General features: G+C 49.5%; 5 protein-coding genes across 5 annotated transcripts; 4 read left to right on the top strand and 1 right to left on the bottom strand.

The window, feature by feature from the left end:
• The first annotated feature begins 828 nt into the window (after positions 1–828).
• Positions 829–2,241, top strand: BDP55DRAFT_331530 (uncharacterized protein). Its single transcript, XM_060566850.1, has 5 exons — positions 829–1,033; positions 1,143–1,196; positions 1,268–1,685; positions 1,738–1,810; positions 1,941–2,241. The coding sequence occupies exons 2-5, from the start codon at positions 1,155–1,157 to the stop codon at positions 2,146–2,148; spliced, it is 741 nt and encodes a 246-aa protein (XP_060424557.1). The 5' UTR covers positions 829–1,033; positions 1,143–1,154; the 3' UTR covers positions 2,149–2,241.
• A 1,576-nt stretch (positions 2,242–3,817) lies between these two features.
• On the top strand, positions 3,818–5,265 carry BDP55DRAFT_678444 (putative G1/S-specific cyclin). Its single transcript, XM_060575995.1, has 2 exons — positions 3,818–4,459; positions 4,527–5,265. Exons 1-2 carry the CDS (start codon positions 4,310–4,312, stop codon positions 5,085–5,087), a joined length of 711 nt encoding a protein of 236 aa, XP_060424556.1. The 5' UTR covers positions 3,818–4,309; the 3' UTR covers positions 5,088–5,265.
• A 1,804-nt stretch (positions 5,266–7,069) lies between these two features.
• BDP55DRAFT_636623 (uncharacterized protein) lies at positions 7,070–7,588 on the top strand (the record flags this gene model as incomplete). The annotated part of the gene is made up of 1 exon (XM_060572912.1): positions 7,070–7,588. One exon carries the CDS (start codon positions 7,070–7,072, stop codon positions 7,586–7,588), a length of 519 nt encoding a protein of 172 aa, XP_060424555.1.
• Positions 7,589–10,302: 2,714 nt separating this feature from the next.
• On the top strand, positions 10,303–10,858 carry BDP55DRAFT_678440 (uncharacterized protein). Its single transcript, XM_060575994.1, has one exon. The coding sequence runs from the start codon at positions 10,316–10,318 to the stop codon at positions 10,691–10,693; it is 378 nt and encodes a 125-aa protein (XP_060424554.1). The 5' UTR covers positions 10,303–10,315; the 3' UTR covers positions 10,694–10,858.
• Positions 10,859–11,327: 469 nt separating this feature from the next.
• Positions 11,328–12,804, bottom strand: BDP55DRAFT_331470 (uncharacterized protein). The gene is made up of 2 exons (XM_060566849.1): positions 12,338–12,804; positions 11,328–12,287 (listed from the first exon to the last, which is right to left on the bottom strand). The coding sequence occupies exons 1-2, from the start codon at positions 12,397–12,399 to the stop codon at positions 11,660–11,662; spliced, it is 690 nt and encodes a 229-aa protein (XP_060424553.1). The 5' UTR covers positions 12,400–12,804; the 3' UTR covers positions 11,328–11,659.
• Between the last annotated feature and the right edge of the window lie 3,886 nt (positions 12,805–16,690).

Raw genomic sequence — 16,690 nt, 5'->3', positions numbered from 1 at the left:
ACAGCAACTGGCACTTTACACAAGGACAGCAGATGTAGTAGACTGGCCGTCGGCTGGCATGCAATCTCCCGTGCGAGGATGCGACCAGCTGGTAAGCCATTACGGTCTGAATGCCGACATTGCGGGCTGCGGATGGGGGCATCACCAGGCAGTACGTCGCTGGGTACTTGCTAGAGATCAACAAAGCGTTATCAAGTGCCTCAGCAACTTGGCAAGTTTTAGTCACACCGGCGGCCCCGGAACGAACGACTGGCCCAAAACCCAAGAAAAGAGGGCAGATCTTTGGCGATGAGCTTGCTGCCGCGCTGACGACACGCGGACACGTTTCCGCCTGGGCGAATCGGTTGTCAGCTACTGATAACCAGTGACTTGTGTAGATAGACACGAACAAATGAGATTCGGTACCGTTGAGACGACGTGACTATCGGGAGGGCTGTGCAATGCACAGATCGTACTTGCGCAGCACAGCAACGCCGTCATGTGTTGGTTGGAGAGGTTTTCATGGATTCGTTAGGAGTCAGCATCATCCTAACTACCGCGGGCTAACCATCCGTCTTGCCAGCAGCTATTGCGACCCGTCCAGGGGAGTCTCCTCTACACCGCCACACTAAAGGCACGAGGAGACATGACGCCGGTAGACGCCAGGACCAACATATGAAATTGATCACACATATGGGCTTCCTACTTTGACGGGGACTCATCGAACAGGGCATGTTGAAGCGGATCTTGATATGAGCAGCATTGATCGGCAGGTCGGCCCCGCCGGAGCGGTCGGGCGCGAATCCAAGGGGGAAACTTCCGAGCCTGGTCCAGAATAAACGCTGATGTACGTCGCTTAGGTACCGCCTAACACAGACGCGTCTACACGCGATCAACTTACTGACGATTTGAGTGCAACTTTCCCACAGCATCGCGCTGCTGCTTGATGTCGACTTTGTTGTTGTTTGCTTGTTCCTCCCGCTATATCAAACGTGCCACCATCCACCTCAAGTCATAGTTCGAGGAAGAGCCTCTGTCGGACTTGCTCAGCCAGGTACGAAACCTACAAAACGCACGAGACTCTTCTGAATCCTTCATGGTTCTTTCTCTGTGTGCCCCAAACCCCGTTTTCGTGCGCCCTCGTTAACACCCAGAATCTTCAGCAGACTTTTGCTATGACGCCATCGATGAAATTGTTGCTCACACCCTCGATGCCGGTACCACGCTTGTGACCCTTACTGTCCTCGCCGAAAGCTTCCGCTCAGATGTAGCTGAATGGGATATCCAGGAGCATCGACCGACTTTGCTATACAACTACTGGACCAGCTTTCGGGGCAAGACGCGTCAAGATGTCCTAGGAATTGGAGAACTTTATCACCCTTTCCGGCTGCTCCAACACCGTCATGTTGGAGGCCAATGGCAAGTGCTCGTGCAATGGCTTGGATATACCGACGAGGGAGAGGACGTCTCGTGGGAGCCAGCCGCGAAGATTCGCGCCGATGCGCCTGATGTGTTGATGGACTACTGCCGCTATGTAAAGGATGATGGAGAAAATGCAGCGTTGCTCGGACCCATCGCACGAATGGAGGCAAACAGCGAGGTCAAGAATCAAGCCGCAGCGCTTGCGACCGCAAGACGTCCAGCGAAGAGGAGGAGGGACAGTGTGATCGAGCAGGCCATGCCCCCAATTAATCGATGCCGACGCTGTAAGTCCGTTGAATCGCAATCGCCTCCGTGCCTCACTAGTTATGAGCGTAGCATCCAGACATGGTTCGACACCAGCCACACAACGTCCCTTGCCCGGATTGTCGACATCTAAGTGTAAACAATCGCAAGTCCCCCAAGACAATCATCAGTCACAGCTAAGCCCTAAATTGGCCGTCTCAACCACGAGGCGGTCGAGTTTCCCGACGCATGATACCGAAAGTGCCTGCCACATCTATTGACGCCCCAAATCTTAGACCTGCAGTTGTTCGCCGCACAATGATGTGGTTCATGGACGCTTTCACTGTTACCGACCTGCAAAAGGTTTGTCGCTTCGTTGATGAACACTGCACAGGCAAACTACGTTTACCATTGCACAGCAGCGGCGACTGGGACGGAAATGCTACCAGAAGTAGATGGGAATATGTTTTTATGGTAAGTCCGCTTGGATGGTCGGGCAAATAGGTATGACGATCAAGATCGAAAATAGAGTAATTACAATCAAAGTCTGGCAACTTCGCAAACGTGAATAGTATCTCGTCGTAATCCAGCGAGTGAACAGGCAATCATTTTGTTTCTGAGGAAGCACCAGCGTATTAAAGCTTGTGAAAGCCCCGTCGGTCAACTTCAAATGCAACATGTATACAGCCCCTACTGACACAAACAACTTGGCAAAACATGCACCAACCTTTCCATGACTGACGAGTCCTTATAACTTCCTGTTTTCGGTAACCAGCACGTGAGCAGGTTAATTGGAGGCCAACCAGGCTTTTTTCCTGTGTGAAGGGACTTGTGAGGCACCAGCACACTATCGGCCATCCTCGCCTGCAGGGCGTTCAATATTTCTTCGCAGGGGCTCGTGGCATGATCAAAAGTCCTTGGCCGATGGCTGATTTGGGCATGGTGGCATTAACCATAGCATACGGGTGAGGGTTAAATCGTGGGTTTATTCGGCTACCCACTTTCGAAGATCTGAGAAATTCTGCTCAACGGAGGAATTCAAGTCAACAACTCAACCGAGTGCTATGGCAAAGCTCTTGCTGATTTGCTTGCTTATGACCATAAGCTTGGAACCGGGAAGTACCAAAGTTGATGTGGCTCACGTGGGCATGAAGCTAACGTGAGAAGCATCGTGCAGCCTCAATGGGGCTGCGGGGGCGCGCTCTTCGTTTATTAGGTAGTCTTTGACAAAGTAATGATGAGGTATCCCGAGTTCCTAACCAATGGTCATCTGCAATGATAAGTAGAGATGACAACAGCGATAGCACTTTCCTGGTGTGCCAATATATGTGTGGAACCTTGCAAACACAATTCTCGAAGCATAATTCTGATGATCATGTGCACGGAACATAAGGAAACGCAGATCGATGAAAGGATCGGTGGTGGTGCATGGTCCAGGCTCGGGATCCACTCGAAAAAATAGCGATGTGTTCCCTCAAACGCGAGCGGGATGCGGACACGCTTTTCTGATAATTAATTTAATCTGTAAATCGAGCTTTCTAAGCCTTTGGTTGGGTCTTAAATGCAGTGAAAGCCGGTAGCCTGATCGTCGCGGGTGCCAACATTGCCCAGACACCCGGAAAGCTCAGACCAAGCCAGATAGATCGGCCCATGTTCAATGAGGCGGGTCCCTTCTGTACTTCGCTTGTCTGCGGCTTCAAGCAAATTGTCGACGATTGTCTCTTGTGGGAAACAAACAAGGGGATCGGGGAACTCTGAAGTGCACAAAGTGAAATGTGCGGAGATGGTGGTCAATCCATGTGAATGAGCGCATTGCTATCAATGCAAATACTGATCCGCTGGCGCAAGTAGCATGTGCCCCCAGGAGGATTGGATAGGGTAGATGGTACGGCCGCGCGAAATAGCATATCGACATCTGTCGACTCTGCCCTCGCAAGATGCTTTTGGCGACCGATGGCAGCGCGTCAGGGAAGTAGTGCTGCATTCGGCGGCGCCGCTCGCCACTATTGGACGTAGCCATAGAGGTCCTGAGTTTTCAGCGTAGACGGAAAGTCTTCCGGAGATGGCATAATGGCTTGTTATCTTGCTGCTTATTCCGACAGCTGGCGAGGAATCTTCCTGTTCGCTGCGCATGCCATAAAGCTTACAAAAACAAGAGTTGGCTTTCCAACGCGTATATTATCGCCGCCAGCTATGATAGATCGACGACACGTCCATCTTGACTCTGCACTACGTACACCCCATCTGCTGCGGTGGGCTTTGAGTGGCTAGTCCCTCTTCCTCACCTATGTTAGTATCATGTTAGTATATTCACTATTCTGCCACTGTTATGGAAAGACTGGTTATGACAGCCATCGAACTCGTTTCCTCCCGAAGTAACCGCTTTCTGCTTCACGTCTCGAAAACGGCCTTCTTGTTGCTGACGCGCCACCTTAACTGCGATCGTTATTATTTTGAAACTATTTGGGTCATAAAAACGCCTAGATCTACAGGCGCTAGGGGAAAAGGGAGCAATAAAGAAAACATGTGAAGGCCACCATGTGACCACCAGATTTGAACTGACTTGTTGTCCTTTGCTCATATACCAGATTCCCGAACCACGACTTCTACATTGTTATTCACTCTTGTTTCCATTGCAGCCCGACTCAACATCCGACCTGCAACCATGCGGAAGGTGCTCAAGCGAGATGCTACTGAGCTTGGGAGCCCCGACGAGGTGCCCATCGCGAAAAGGCAGAGGTTATCTCTCTCCAGAACGCATGAGCTAAATGACGAGTACTCTCAAGATATCCTCAAATATATGAAGCACATAGAGGCATGTACTTCAAAGGTTCAGATAACCTGACACTCAGGTCGGTTCCGCTAAACTGACAAACGCCAAGGCCCAGACGATGCCCGACATGAGCCGCTTCCCGGCTGGGATAAAAGAAATGAGACCGGACATCGTCCGATATCTCCAAGTGGCTCATGCTATGCTTGGCCTCCTTCCAGAAACGCTGTTTTTATCGGTCAACATTGTCGACAGGTTCTGCTGTGAACAAAGCTTCTGTGGGAAGGCATACTACAAGTTGATCAGCTGTACTGCATTATGGATTGCATCCAAGTACATTGAAGAAAAAGGGCGGGTACCATCTCTTCCACGGCTTATGTGGTTCATTTCCGAAGGGTGTTATCGAGAAAAGAGACTCTTCTTTCGGTTAGAAATGGACATTCTTACTGAACTGAAGTGGCGCGTAAACCACCCAACCCCATATTTCTTCATTCAGCTTCTTGAGATGGACGACGATAACGAAGCTGCAGTGAGGGAGTTGGCAGTGGATATTTGCAAAGCCAACTTGGCTAATAACGAACTGATAGGCGCTAGGTTATCTGTTCTGGCTCGTCAATGTTTGCTATTTGCCGGCGATGGCTCGCTCGGCGTCAATAGCCAATTTGGCCACTGATTTGGTCGGCTGACTCTCTAGAACGGCAGCAGTCAGTCTCTGGATGGATAAAGCTCAGTCTGAGTTAATAGCCGCTTATCAGCTTTAATGATGAACTAGTCGTATTCTAGAGGCAACGAGAATATCAATCGTGTCATGATGTTGCTCAAGAAAACACGTCTTGTGTCATTTTGCTGAACCATATGTAACATGGTCATTTGCTCCAAGCTCTTCAAACGTTAGCTTTGGGCATCTCCTATAAGAAATAAGACATTGCTTCGATGAAAGTCTCGATTTATTTCACAACACTCCACGTGCCGTGATGAAACAGAGACAGCTAAAAAGAATGACAGTCCCGGTGATGGATGTGAGAAGGTTGCCATTCCAATTATGTCATTTCCGATTCCCCGTTTCGCAAACAGCTCAGCCATCAAAACATCTTTGAAATAAATGGCCTATCATAAAAGGGCAAATACGGAACGAAAAGTTTTGAGTATTCCATAGCCCTATTCAGTATGAGGACAACCTCTCACAGACGGGGCATAGGAGGAGGAGTTCGTCGATGAAAAGCACCGCTCACGACTTCTTCTACTACGGTCACGTGATAGCCATGTTCAGAGGACTTGTTGGGATTCGTCAACACTGAACTCCTGACAAACGATAGTCTGGTCGGCCACATGGACTGATTTGGCCGGTGTATTTGAAGTCCCACACTACGTTGCCGACTCATGGTCAGCGACTGCTGTGGTTGCGAGCCAATGCATTGATCGAGCCGCGACGATCACGGACAGACTTGGGTCACTTGTCACTGTCAAACGCCAGGTTGCTAACTGGAGTTTGAGACGTATCAATACTATCTATCATCTTAATCTTATCGTGTTATGTCATTGCCTTTTGCCTTGAAGGCCTAAACGGTTTGCTTCGACTGTCCCATGAACAATGAGCGCGTGCTCCGTCCTCGTAAGTTGAGACCTACTCATTCAGCCAACGGCTGACACACTCGAGAAGTCATCTTTGGGAGGCTACAGTGCAGCCTGGACTCTTAACAGCTGAATGTTAGATGAACTTCAATCAGATTAGGGGGAAGAGAAACCACCACCTTAGCCACGATAAAGGACTCGCATTGCAAGAGTATCGATGAATGTACGACAGCCTGGCCCTCCGAGCTTTCGATCATGTGTCCAAAAGTCTAATAAGACTACTTGTAGACAGGAGACGTCTCCATCACAGGTCAGAATATCGGCTGGTCTGGGCATCAGTAGTCAGTTAACCATAACGCCCCGCCACTGTTCGCCATCGTTTATTAATGAGGTGAGATGGATCAATCAGATTAATCATCAAACGTTATCTCACGTTGGCACCGACCAGCGAGCTACGCTAACAAACCACACTTAGGCCTCCGCAAATTGACGTCTTAAATTATTCTTGAAGGAGCCTAGTCGGCCTAGACCCAAGAGAAATGTCGACAACGTACAATACTGTTGTTTGCCTGATTCAAGATGAAGTACTTGAAAAGAAGTACAGCGCAGAACGTGTGCTGGTCTCTCTACTGAGGAGGCTGAGTGGCGCCAGCTTGGACATATTGGAAGTCAGACTGAATGAATTTGCTGTATCATCAGTTACTATCTTATCATTGCTTTGATTATCAATCCAGGTGCTCTCCTACTGTGCTCGAGATGACTCCTGCCTCATTCTAGACCACTCTAAACTTGTACTGTCGCCGTTTACCGTGAACAAAGCTTCCATTAGTGCGTTTGTTTGATTGTATTCAGCAGGTCATGCTCCTGGAGTGTTGCCTGTCTAAACGTTCCTACGTGTGATCTGAAACACGGCTATGATGTAAATCTTGTCTCTGAAACAGAATGGCGATGGTTTCGGACTGTCGTGCCGCCGAGCCACCTCCTGGTGCCTTTGCTATTCTACACGAAGCTCAAGTAGTATATAAATCGACTGTCTGCTTCCGTTGAACAACCATCGGAAGTTCCTACCAGCTCGCGGCCAATATGACCTGTGTTTCGCCAGAGATGAGAAAGAAAAGGAATCGAGATGCTCAGGCCAAGCACCGCAAGAAGAAACAGGAGGAAGCTGAACGCCTCAAATCAGAAGTGGAACATCTCCGCAGAAAGCTGCAGGAAGTCCGTGACGCTATGGCAAGCAACGACATGCAGCGATTGAAGTATATTGTGCTAGATGAGACGCGGCCTTCGACGCCTCAGCCCGATGCGTCAGGCACAGTCGAGTTAGGCACGCCAATCACTGACGGAGGGTACGCCGAGTCGGCCGATCCTTTCGCGATATCATCTATCATTCCCTACTCGGTCTACAGCACACTCGACTGTACGCTCCCCCTACCAGAGTACAACCCTTACCCCGCTACTGCATTTCAAACATCATTTACAGAAGGCTACAACCAAATGCTGCCATGGAATTTGGTTCCCTCGGTTCCGGCATTGCCCAGCATTGGGATGCCAGGATTGCTCGACATGTCATCATGGCTCGATCCGCAGCTGCTAATCTCATGATCACTATACATATACCCTCGAGGGGTAGAATACTTCTCATCTGCATAACAGAACTTTCCATACAATGAAACATCTCGTTGCTTCTGCATGTTGAAGAAAGGCCCTTGCATGTCCTTAGGGAGATTCCGTCTTGTAGCCACTATTGTGTACCAATACCGCTGTGCAAGGCTGAACGCGGGTCAAAAATAAGAAGACTCAAATCATCTACATTCGATGTCGATTTCTGCTCTAAGTGATGAGAAAGTATCCACCTTACAGATTGACTGCATGCTGAGAAAGAAACAGCCCGCAACCACGGAGTACTCCTACTGTTCAGGATTTAAGATGCAATTTGACAAGTGGACTTTGTACGTCCGATAACCTTCGACTGACCGCCTATGCATATTTGAGTCCAAGTACAGGTGTTTCTTCAACTGAATGAATGGACAAAGTCATGCTTGGAGAGGCTGATAAGCAACTGTCACCCCCCGAATTAGGTCAGATGGATTTAGGGCCTATTCAGCGTATTTTTACAACCAATCACACGTAGGCTCATGATTTCTTGAAGGGGTTTCGGTTTAACGTCACATAAAGTACAAGATCAGATGCTTACATCATTTAAGTTCCACCATTGAAGGTTCTCTTTGCTTGTCTTCTGCCACGTACGGGGTGGTCGCGGACGAAGAATGCTAGACGCAGGTCCTTACCAAGGAGGAGACAACGAATAAGACTCCCGCTCAATAAGATGTTGCCGCATCTTGGACTTCTTGATGTCGGGAGGGGAAAGAGACGTGCTTAGAAGCAATCCTTCCTTATCGATGCTCAACAAAGATGCAGACCCATAAGTTGTGTAAGTATATCTGGTTGAAAAGACCCTACTATGAACTATCTCGGAAGCCGTAGCCATGGGAACTTGTGTTGAAGGTAATTGGAGGTCATTATATGTGGTAACATGATCACTACTTCACATGTTGACTCTTGCTGAGGAACAACAGCAGATTATCTTTTAGGCGGGCCAATGCAATAAGACAAACATGATGAACAAAATCTTACAAACTCTGTGTCAAAGTTTGCCGAAACGCACCTTTCGTTATATAACTTGAAACGATGTTACCACGTTGTGGCGGGATAGAATGACGAGATATGTAACGATCATTGTGCTTATGACTCATGCACCGTCGATTCTCTTCGCCAGTCACACATGGGCGATGCTATGCTTTGCCAGCAATAATGAAAGAGCGCCCTAAGTGAAAGAGATGTTATTAAACTTCATTATCAGTATCCGGTTAAAGCATTCTTTGCTCACAGGGCTAGAGAATCCATCGAGGTGATGTTCGCGACTTGCAATATAAATTTACCCGCGTGCAAGATAACTGGTCATGGGAAATTCTAATTCTGGCAGTGCTGGTAAATATCCTACATCATCTTTTGGCTGTCGAATTGTGGCATTAGACTCCGATTCTTACTAACCACCTCCTGACCAACATTTATAATTATGTATAATCACGAAACCTTTGAAGATATCCTCAACGACGAGCTTGTATCGAAGCAGCTGCTGCAAGAGTCACTGCAGGCTGCCGAAGAGAAACTGACTTTTTGGAAGACATTATGCCTGTCTAGTATAACATTGAACATGGAGCTCATTAGACTATTGCAGCGGATCTGAATTACCAAATATTATAGTACCTAGCCTAATGTACTGCACAATATTGCTACTTATTCTTGATAGGAAAAAGGCATTGAGGTTAGGATGTCAGCGTTCCTGTCTAACTAGAAACGATTATTCGCTTTAGCATTGGACGTGAAAAGCATAGGACGTGGGACTGGAGAAAGCATGCCTAGCCGGCTTCAAAGACAAGATAACGCTTGGATCACGCGCGAAGCAATAGCTGAATAACAGGTTTCTTCATGTGGGTTGATCGGACGGTCTAGCAGAGGCCACTGCCGGCTACTGAGCTCATTGATCACTTTGAAGACAAGGCGTGGCGCTCAATCAACCCTCCTTGACTTTGATTTGAACCTGCAACAAATTCATTAAGTATTTTGGTACTGTGACATCTTTGCTAAGCTACGTAGGTACTGGGTCAAGGTTATCAGGAGGTGCAGTGTCTCGCATCTGCAGTGGCTGTACATGGGCTCGCTGGCGAAAAAAGGTAATGACGAACTCTTTCATATCGCAGAATGAGGCGAAGGAGGCGAAAACCGATAGTAGTCGTCGGAGTGGTTCAGAAAACGATGCTGATTGAAATAAGTCATTGCGGTTTTCCGGCTTTGCCAACACCAATACTAAGGCGAAGATTGTCACCAGTTGCATGGTGGGCAGAACAAGATGTACAACACCATCGATAATGTAAAGACTTGCAGTAATGATCAAGAGTGCTCGCACAGGGTGAAGGGGAGATCTTTGTTCCATTGCAACAATTACTGGATATTATTGCAGTTGTTGTAGACGACACTCAGGTGTTTAAGTATATTGTTGCTCACCATCCCTCATGTATTGGCTCGTGTCTATTTACGTGATTTGAGCTGAACTGCTTAGTCAATCGTAATCTCGTAAATTCCTCTCAATTCATGCCTTCTGTCATCAGACTAAGCCTATGACGCGCTTCACGATATCCGCGACGGTTGTTCATGAACCATTAAGTGATGCGATAACCTACTCGTGACGCCTATATTAGTGGCCTTTCTACAATGACTACAGAACCAAATTCCAGCAACCATTACTTGTCTACCAAAGCAGCCGAGAACATGTCGTTACAGCACAGCTGTGCCGTATGCCACAGGGCGCGGTCTGAATCTTATCACAGGAAACATCCAATTCACCCTGGCTCAGAACCTCTCAGTGGCATATGCAGGCGATGCCGCTCACGGAGGAAAGAGCAGGTTGTTGTCATACATCACTATCATAACCATGATCACATTCATCACTACTATCACTACCTGGAACAGCCGACGGACCAGCAAGGGAGGAAACATGGTGTTGAGAATCCCCCATCGACAGCGTTTGAGTTGCCTGGCTCGTCAGCTGCTCCATTCCGCGCGCCATCAGAGGTGCTGGCTGACGAACCACCGCCGGTAGTCGACATGAGAACAAAGCCGCGTATGCCGTTGAGCAACTTTCGCTGACGACAATGGGTATTGAAAGCCCGAAAAATCAATACAATATCCAGGGCCGTGTTTTAATCCTCCATGTTGCCATGAGACTTATAGGCTCTCCTAGGAAGAGAAGAAGAGATGAAATAGCACTGTAGCACTGCCAAGCCCCATTTCCCAAGGCGCTAAAACTTGTACAGTTATTCATTGTAGTCCTTATCTTAAGAAAAACCTTTATCAAACTATAATCTAGGAAACGTTCTAGTTCTATCTGACTACTCTAAGAGTAAGGCCGCTCCGCTTCTTGCTTTATGCAACCGCTTCTATCCCTTACAGCATCACAGCTGACATTATAGATAAGTAGGCTATGACATGATAGATTCGTCTGGGGCTATAACTGCTGTCACTCATACGAACTGAATTCCTCAACAGTGCTAGGATGGGCGTTTGATTAGTTTGAGGCATTTAGGTCACGCAAAGTCGCTGCAAGACTTTATTCGAAGTTTCATGGTCGACGACATCGATACAAATTACCAGACGCCGACTTCGACTCTGTCGCCCAGTATACAAAGGAAGAGACCTATGACCTTCGAAACAATGCCCCTTGAGACGCAGAACCATGCTACGACAAGTGCAAGTAACTCTATGCGAAATACAAGAATGCGGTGTTGCCGTCACATGTCTCTAATAGATTTGATGCTGAGCAGTATAATCGTACTTGTGATGAGATAAACCACCAACTACATAGAATGCGGACAGATATGCCGCTAGCGCTTGCACGGAAAGCCTTGGTCACCTTGCCAAGCTTGGCATAAGTGTGACGGTGTAAACATAGAAGAGAGTCTGTGGTGATTACGACTGAGGCGGCAGGTGCAATCAGAAACCCGCGATGGCAGCATTGCTATCGGAATGGTGCAGTGCCTGGATACCAGCTTATGGCGGTGTTCTTCCTGCTTATGAACGCAAGAAACACAGTTTCCTCCACGAGATTGCATAAGCTTATCCGCCCTGTGTCAACTGCCTCGATTGCCTTGAGTACGCATACTTCTTGGTTATTCTGTTTGACCTTGCATGGTTCTGACACATCTTACGGTTCCTTTGTCGACGACGAGCTGATTTTCTCGCACACAGGATATTTTGGTCCTGTTTCTGATGTTGCCGTATGGTAACCCAGTAGTCCTCAACGAGCTTGGGACCAGCCTTCCTAATGACTCTCTCGTATTGCCAAGACCGCTCAGGTGACCCCACCCAGTAAACCAATAGCTGACTACCCCTGTGAGTCTTTCTATGACCCTCGATCCTGAACGGATGCCAAAGGTCTTTGTGGGCCATTGCGCCCAAACGCCCATCCGCGACACTGTCCCAGTAGGCGAAAAGGGCCAGTTCTGAATTCTTTTGAATGATGCTCTCAGGGACCCAAGCTTGTCGTCCGTCTTTCCCTTCGATTCGCAGCTGGAAAAGTGTCTCGACATCAGCGTCACGGCGATGACCGGTGATAGAGTAGTTGTTTGGCAGGGGTCGCTCGATCTCGCCCGCTATGTCTGGCATCATGCTTGCGACCGGTGCGCGAACAGGCGCGGGAAATGCATCTGCTGGGTTGCCTACGGCCGGGCGGATATTGCTAATTCTACCGGCAGTGTCAGCTCAATGTCGTACGAAGGTCTGAGGGACACTTACGGAGGCTGACAGTGTAATGATGTGAACTTGATAAAGTCAATCAATAGATCCATTGCGAACATTGGGTTAGAGCACTGAAGCGATTTTGAGATGCGACGAAACTCCGTACTGACTGGTCAATGGCTAGGTGACTGGCCCATCTGGAGGCAATTTATGAAGCAAAGTCACTGGGGCTAATTTTACTCAGGCGGCCGTTCGTCGACCGTCTAGCAGCGAGGCGTTGTGGCCCCTGGCATCTTCAACTTACTTGCTGCAGCCATGTTACCTACTTTGTTGATAGGTTATCTTACCCTGGCACGTTTTGTTATGTTGTACTCCGTTTATCCCCAATTTAGTTGGAGAAGAAGGCTGATGGTATCATCTTTCTCGAATCGGATACCGCGAACGTAATGCTCTGCGAAGATGATTCGGCAAATAGATGATTGAATTTCGTCAAGCCAACCGTTCGGTCGGTCTGTCGTCCTCATTATGGATTTTCGAGGTACCAGGGATGCGCGACAACCGATGGGACCGCTAAGCGAATGACCTTGTGATAAGCGTTCGGCGACTCCACTCGGATCCTGACGAGCAGCAAGTCATCGTCACTGGCACCGTCTGGAAGAGCCTAGACGAGCATGCCACGAAAAGCTGCACGTCCGACAAGATCCTCCGGCCGCAATCTAGTCCGAGCAAATCATGAAGCGTTGCGAAGAGGTCCATCGTACGTGACAGCCTACAAGGCGATCGAACAACCTCGTCGCCCTCACTAGGATGAGTCTTTGCCACACTACAGATGCACTCTGGTCCAGCATTTTCGAAAGCGAGCTGTGCGTTCACGTCTCACACCGCAAGCAACTGTTGCTGATATTCGAAAGTATTGTTGAAAGTTCGCCATGTATGCATATTTCGGCAATGCCGCGCGCAGACAGAAGTCCTTGCGAAATTCCAGATCGAGCCGCAATCAGACCGCCCGACAGTCAATAGGCCGCTCTGCGGTTGTAGCGAGTAGCCCACTAAGAGGGTCGAACTTGTGCCCGCAACGTCAGCGATCAAGGAAACGAATTAGAAGTCAATCAACGCCGGCAAAGAAGGCTCCTCAGAAAACCGTGTTGAAAGGTGTGCATCGAGGAAATGGTCCGTCCATCTGCCGTCGTAGGAGGCCCAAACGGGCACCGCGAATGGGGGAGAAATCTTTGGTCCGGAAGGCCAACACGGTTTCCCGGTTGAGGCTGCTGGCGGCCGCTGCTTCGACGCTGTTACTTTTACTTCCTTGTTAATCAAGCTCGTTGGCTCACCAAACATGGCTCCACAATGGACCCATATTAGATGATCCATACAGGCCAGGGCACTGCGGAGTGACAATCACCAAGAAAGTAGAAGAGCGGCTAAAGCGAATATGCGTTGCGCTCGCAGGTGGTTATGTCGCGTCCAAATGGGGCTGGTGGCTCCTGCACACTGCAGGTGATGATTGGTCGTCCGCCCTTGCACTGCGACGGCCTGGCAAATAAGAAGCTCCAAAGGTTATGGTCGCTTGCTCAGGAGAAGCACAGTCCAGGTCCCTCAATTTGCTCGTTCATCGAAGCGGGGGCAGCTGCAGCGCCTCAAAGTCAGGTGGGCCAATAATATATTAATAACGTTAAACCAACGTCATTCTAGTTTTCACGACATCTCAAGATATAACCAACAGCTGATTTGTAAGGCATGGAAGACCGGTCTGCTGCACCTTTGACCAATAGAGTCTAGCCCATTCATTTTGTCAGTCTTCGCGCTAGCAGCGGCGGTAAAGCTTTCGTTAGCCTGGCGTGTGCAGTAGTCTGCTCAGGATGGCACTCCACACGCAAGCTCGTTGAGCGATGATGGGGACCACGTCTGGCGCATGGACGATGGCTTGAATATGCACAGTATTTTCCTCTCAACTGTGCAACAAGATCAGATGCAATCAGCCTGGCTGAGTATACGGGTTGATTATAGTATATTGGAGGGAATTGTTTGTTTGTTTTATATTTACCGCCATGGCGGCAAGGGCGCAGCCGCCCTTGCGGCAGACCTCCCGAAGGGTATGTGGCGTGGAGGGTCGTAGGCTCTAGCTATATACTCTACAGTACACGCCGTATCCTGACGTCCTCCAAATCTTGCTCGTGAGCTGCTATGTGTTCTATTCGTCCCTAGTTCCCACTGGTGCCCTAGGTCCGTTATAACCATCTGGTTTCCTAATAGAATTAGTTTGTCGTTTGGAGAATAGGTTATGGCCTATCTCCTAGTACCGCGGGCAGATCTTCTGGTAGAAGTCTGTCACGCAGAGGAAGGCCTGAAAGCCTTCAGAGTCAGTGATGAGCCCCTTGAAGTAGCGGTCGAGGGACCCTATAGGTCCCACGGGCTCCTGGCGGCTGTAGGGGTAGAGGATGGGCCACTGTTGCCTCCTCAGTAGGGTCTTTCGGCAGTAGACTAGATGGTCTGCCTCCTTAACCTCTCCACAGGAACAGGTTAGCAGTGCTTCTGTATGGTTGAAGCGTTGGTGATACTGTTCAAAGTCCCCGTGGCCTGACCGCGCCGCGAGGAGGTGATGAAGGGCAGCCCTAGGGAGGCCAAGTTCAGGAGGGCAAGCAAGGGTGGCCTTGAGCCCTAGTTGGGTATAGCGGGGGGTTGCCTCTTGTCTCCACCATTTCCTATGTTGGTGCTGTTTGCGCACTTGGGCAAGCCGTTTGATCCCTGATAGCGTAGCTAGTAGGCCTCTGGGGACTGGAAGTGTTGTACCCTCCTTAGCTAGGCTGTCTGCCTCTTCGTTCCCTTTTATCCCTTGGTGCCCTGGGGACCAGTGGGTTTGTATATTATATATCCTGGCTGCTGCCTGGATTTCTAGGAAGGCAGCTTGTGAGGAGTCTGGGACGTCGCTGCGTATCCCCTGGATAACACTGGTGTTATCAATACAGATGTGTATAGGCTGGCCTTGGGAGGTAAGGAGAGCTCGTTGGAGCCCTGCCCTCGCCCCCTCCGCCTCGCCATCGAACACTTCCGCAAGACTGAGGCGGCCGCAGCCTTGGGCTATGCGTTTATTGTCACGGTAGATAACAAAGCCGAATCCCGTGGCCCTATTAGGGGCTTTAGAGCCGTCTGAGTAGATGATCGTGTGATTACCTGGCACGGTCTTGAGCCAGGCTTGGAACGCTTTTGCTGCCTTCTCCTTGCCTTGTCCAGCTGTAGGGTCCCGTGGTCCTGGGTGGTACTGTGGCTGTAGGAGTATCGGCCTCGGGCACTTAGGTAAGAGAGCTGCTGTTCTTTGCAGCCTTGTTTGCCGCTGCCCTTGCGGGGGGAGCCTTGAGACTAGGGGATGCTGTTGGTCAACCCTCTGTAGGCGTGTAGCGAATCGTAGGCGTACCCCTTCGAGGGCTACTGTTGCTGTAGGCAGGCCAGCGTCTCGAATGAGGCTGCTGGTTGGTGTGGTCCTCCAGACAGGTAGGATAGCCCTTGCTGCCGCTGTTATAACTTTTCCCACTCTCCTGGCTAGGCTCTTCTGCCCCGTACTGACGGTAGCTGCCTGGTTAGTGGCCCTGCTGCTGTTCCAGGCTGATCTATTTAAACCTGCATACCAGGTCTCAGCTCCATATAGGGCTGTTGGGAGGACACAGGCAATAACAGCTTGTCGTGCCGCAGCCGCTGGGAGCCCCCCTTTGGTGTTTGATAGGTGCTGTAGGAACTTGGCCACCTTTTTTGCTGCTGCTGCCTTTGTTTCAACGTGGTGTCGGAAGGTGAGTTTCTTATCAAACCAGACCCCTAGCCATCGTATAGGCTTAGTTGAAGCCTTGATAGTTAGGTCTCCTGCTTGTATGTCTGGTACGTCTTTTGTCTGGTTATGTTTCCTGCTAAAATGGATTGCCTCGCATTTATCTGGGTCGAACGCAACCTTATTATCAGTGCCCCAGTTGAGGATCTGAGTAATCTTCTGGCCAAGCGCTACAGCATTATCTTCTAGAGATGGGCTAGAGGCCAGCAGGGCTATATCATCTGCGTAGCCAAACCGTAGCTTCTGGTCGTCGGCTAGGATATCGGCTATATAAAGCAGAAAGAGTATAGGTGATAGCGGAGAGCCTTGTGGCAGCCCACAGGATAGGGGGAAGTCCTCTGTAGTAGTGTCTTCTAGCCTGACTCGGGCAGTTCGGCTGGAGGTGAAGGTAAAGACCAGCCTAATCAGCCTATCAGGCCAACCCTGCTGTCGTAGCCTGATAATTAGTCGATTTCGTAGAACGGAATCGAACGCCCCCTTGACGTCCATTGTTGCTAGAGTTGCAGTAAGCCCTGAGTCTAGAGCCTTTTCTATCTCATGGGTAAGACAGGTTGTCAGGTCGACTGCAGCCCTTCCTGGCAGTGCCCCAATCT

The sequence above is a fragment of the Colletotrichum godetiae genome, assembly GCF_030913485.1.
Source record: "Colletotrichum godetiae strain CBS 193.32 chromosome Unknown BDP55scaffold_56, whole genome shotgun sequence".
In the NCBI taxonomy this organism is placed as follows: domain Eukaryota; kingdom Fungi; phylum Ascomycota; class Sordariomycetes; order Glomerellales; family Glomerellaceae; genus Colletotrichum; species Colletotrichum godetiae.
This window is presented reverse-complemented; position numbering and strand designations above follow the sequence as displayed.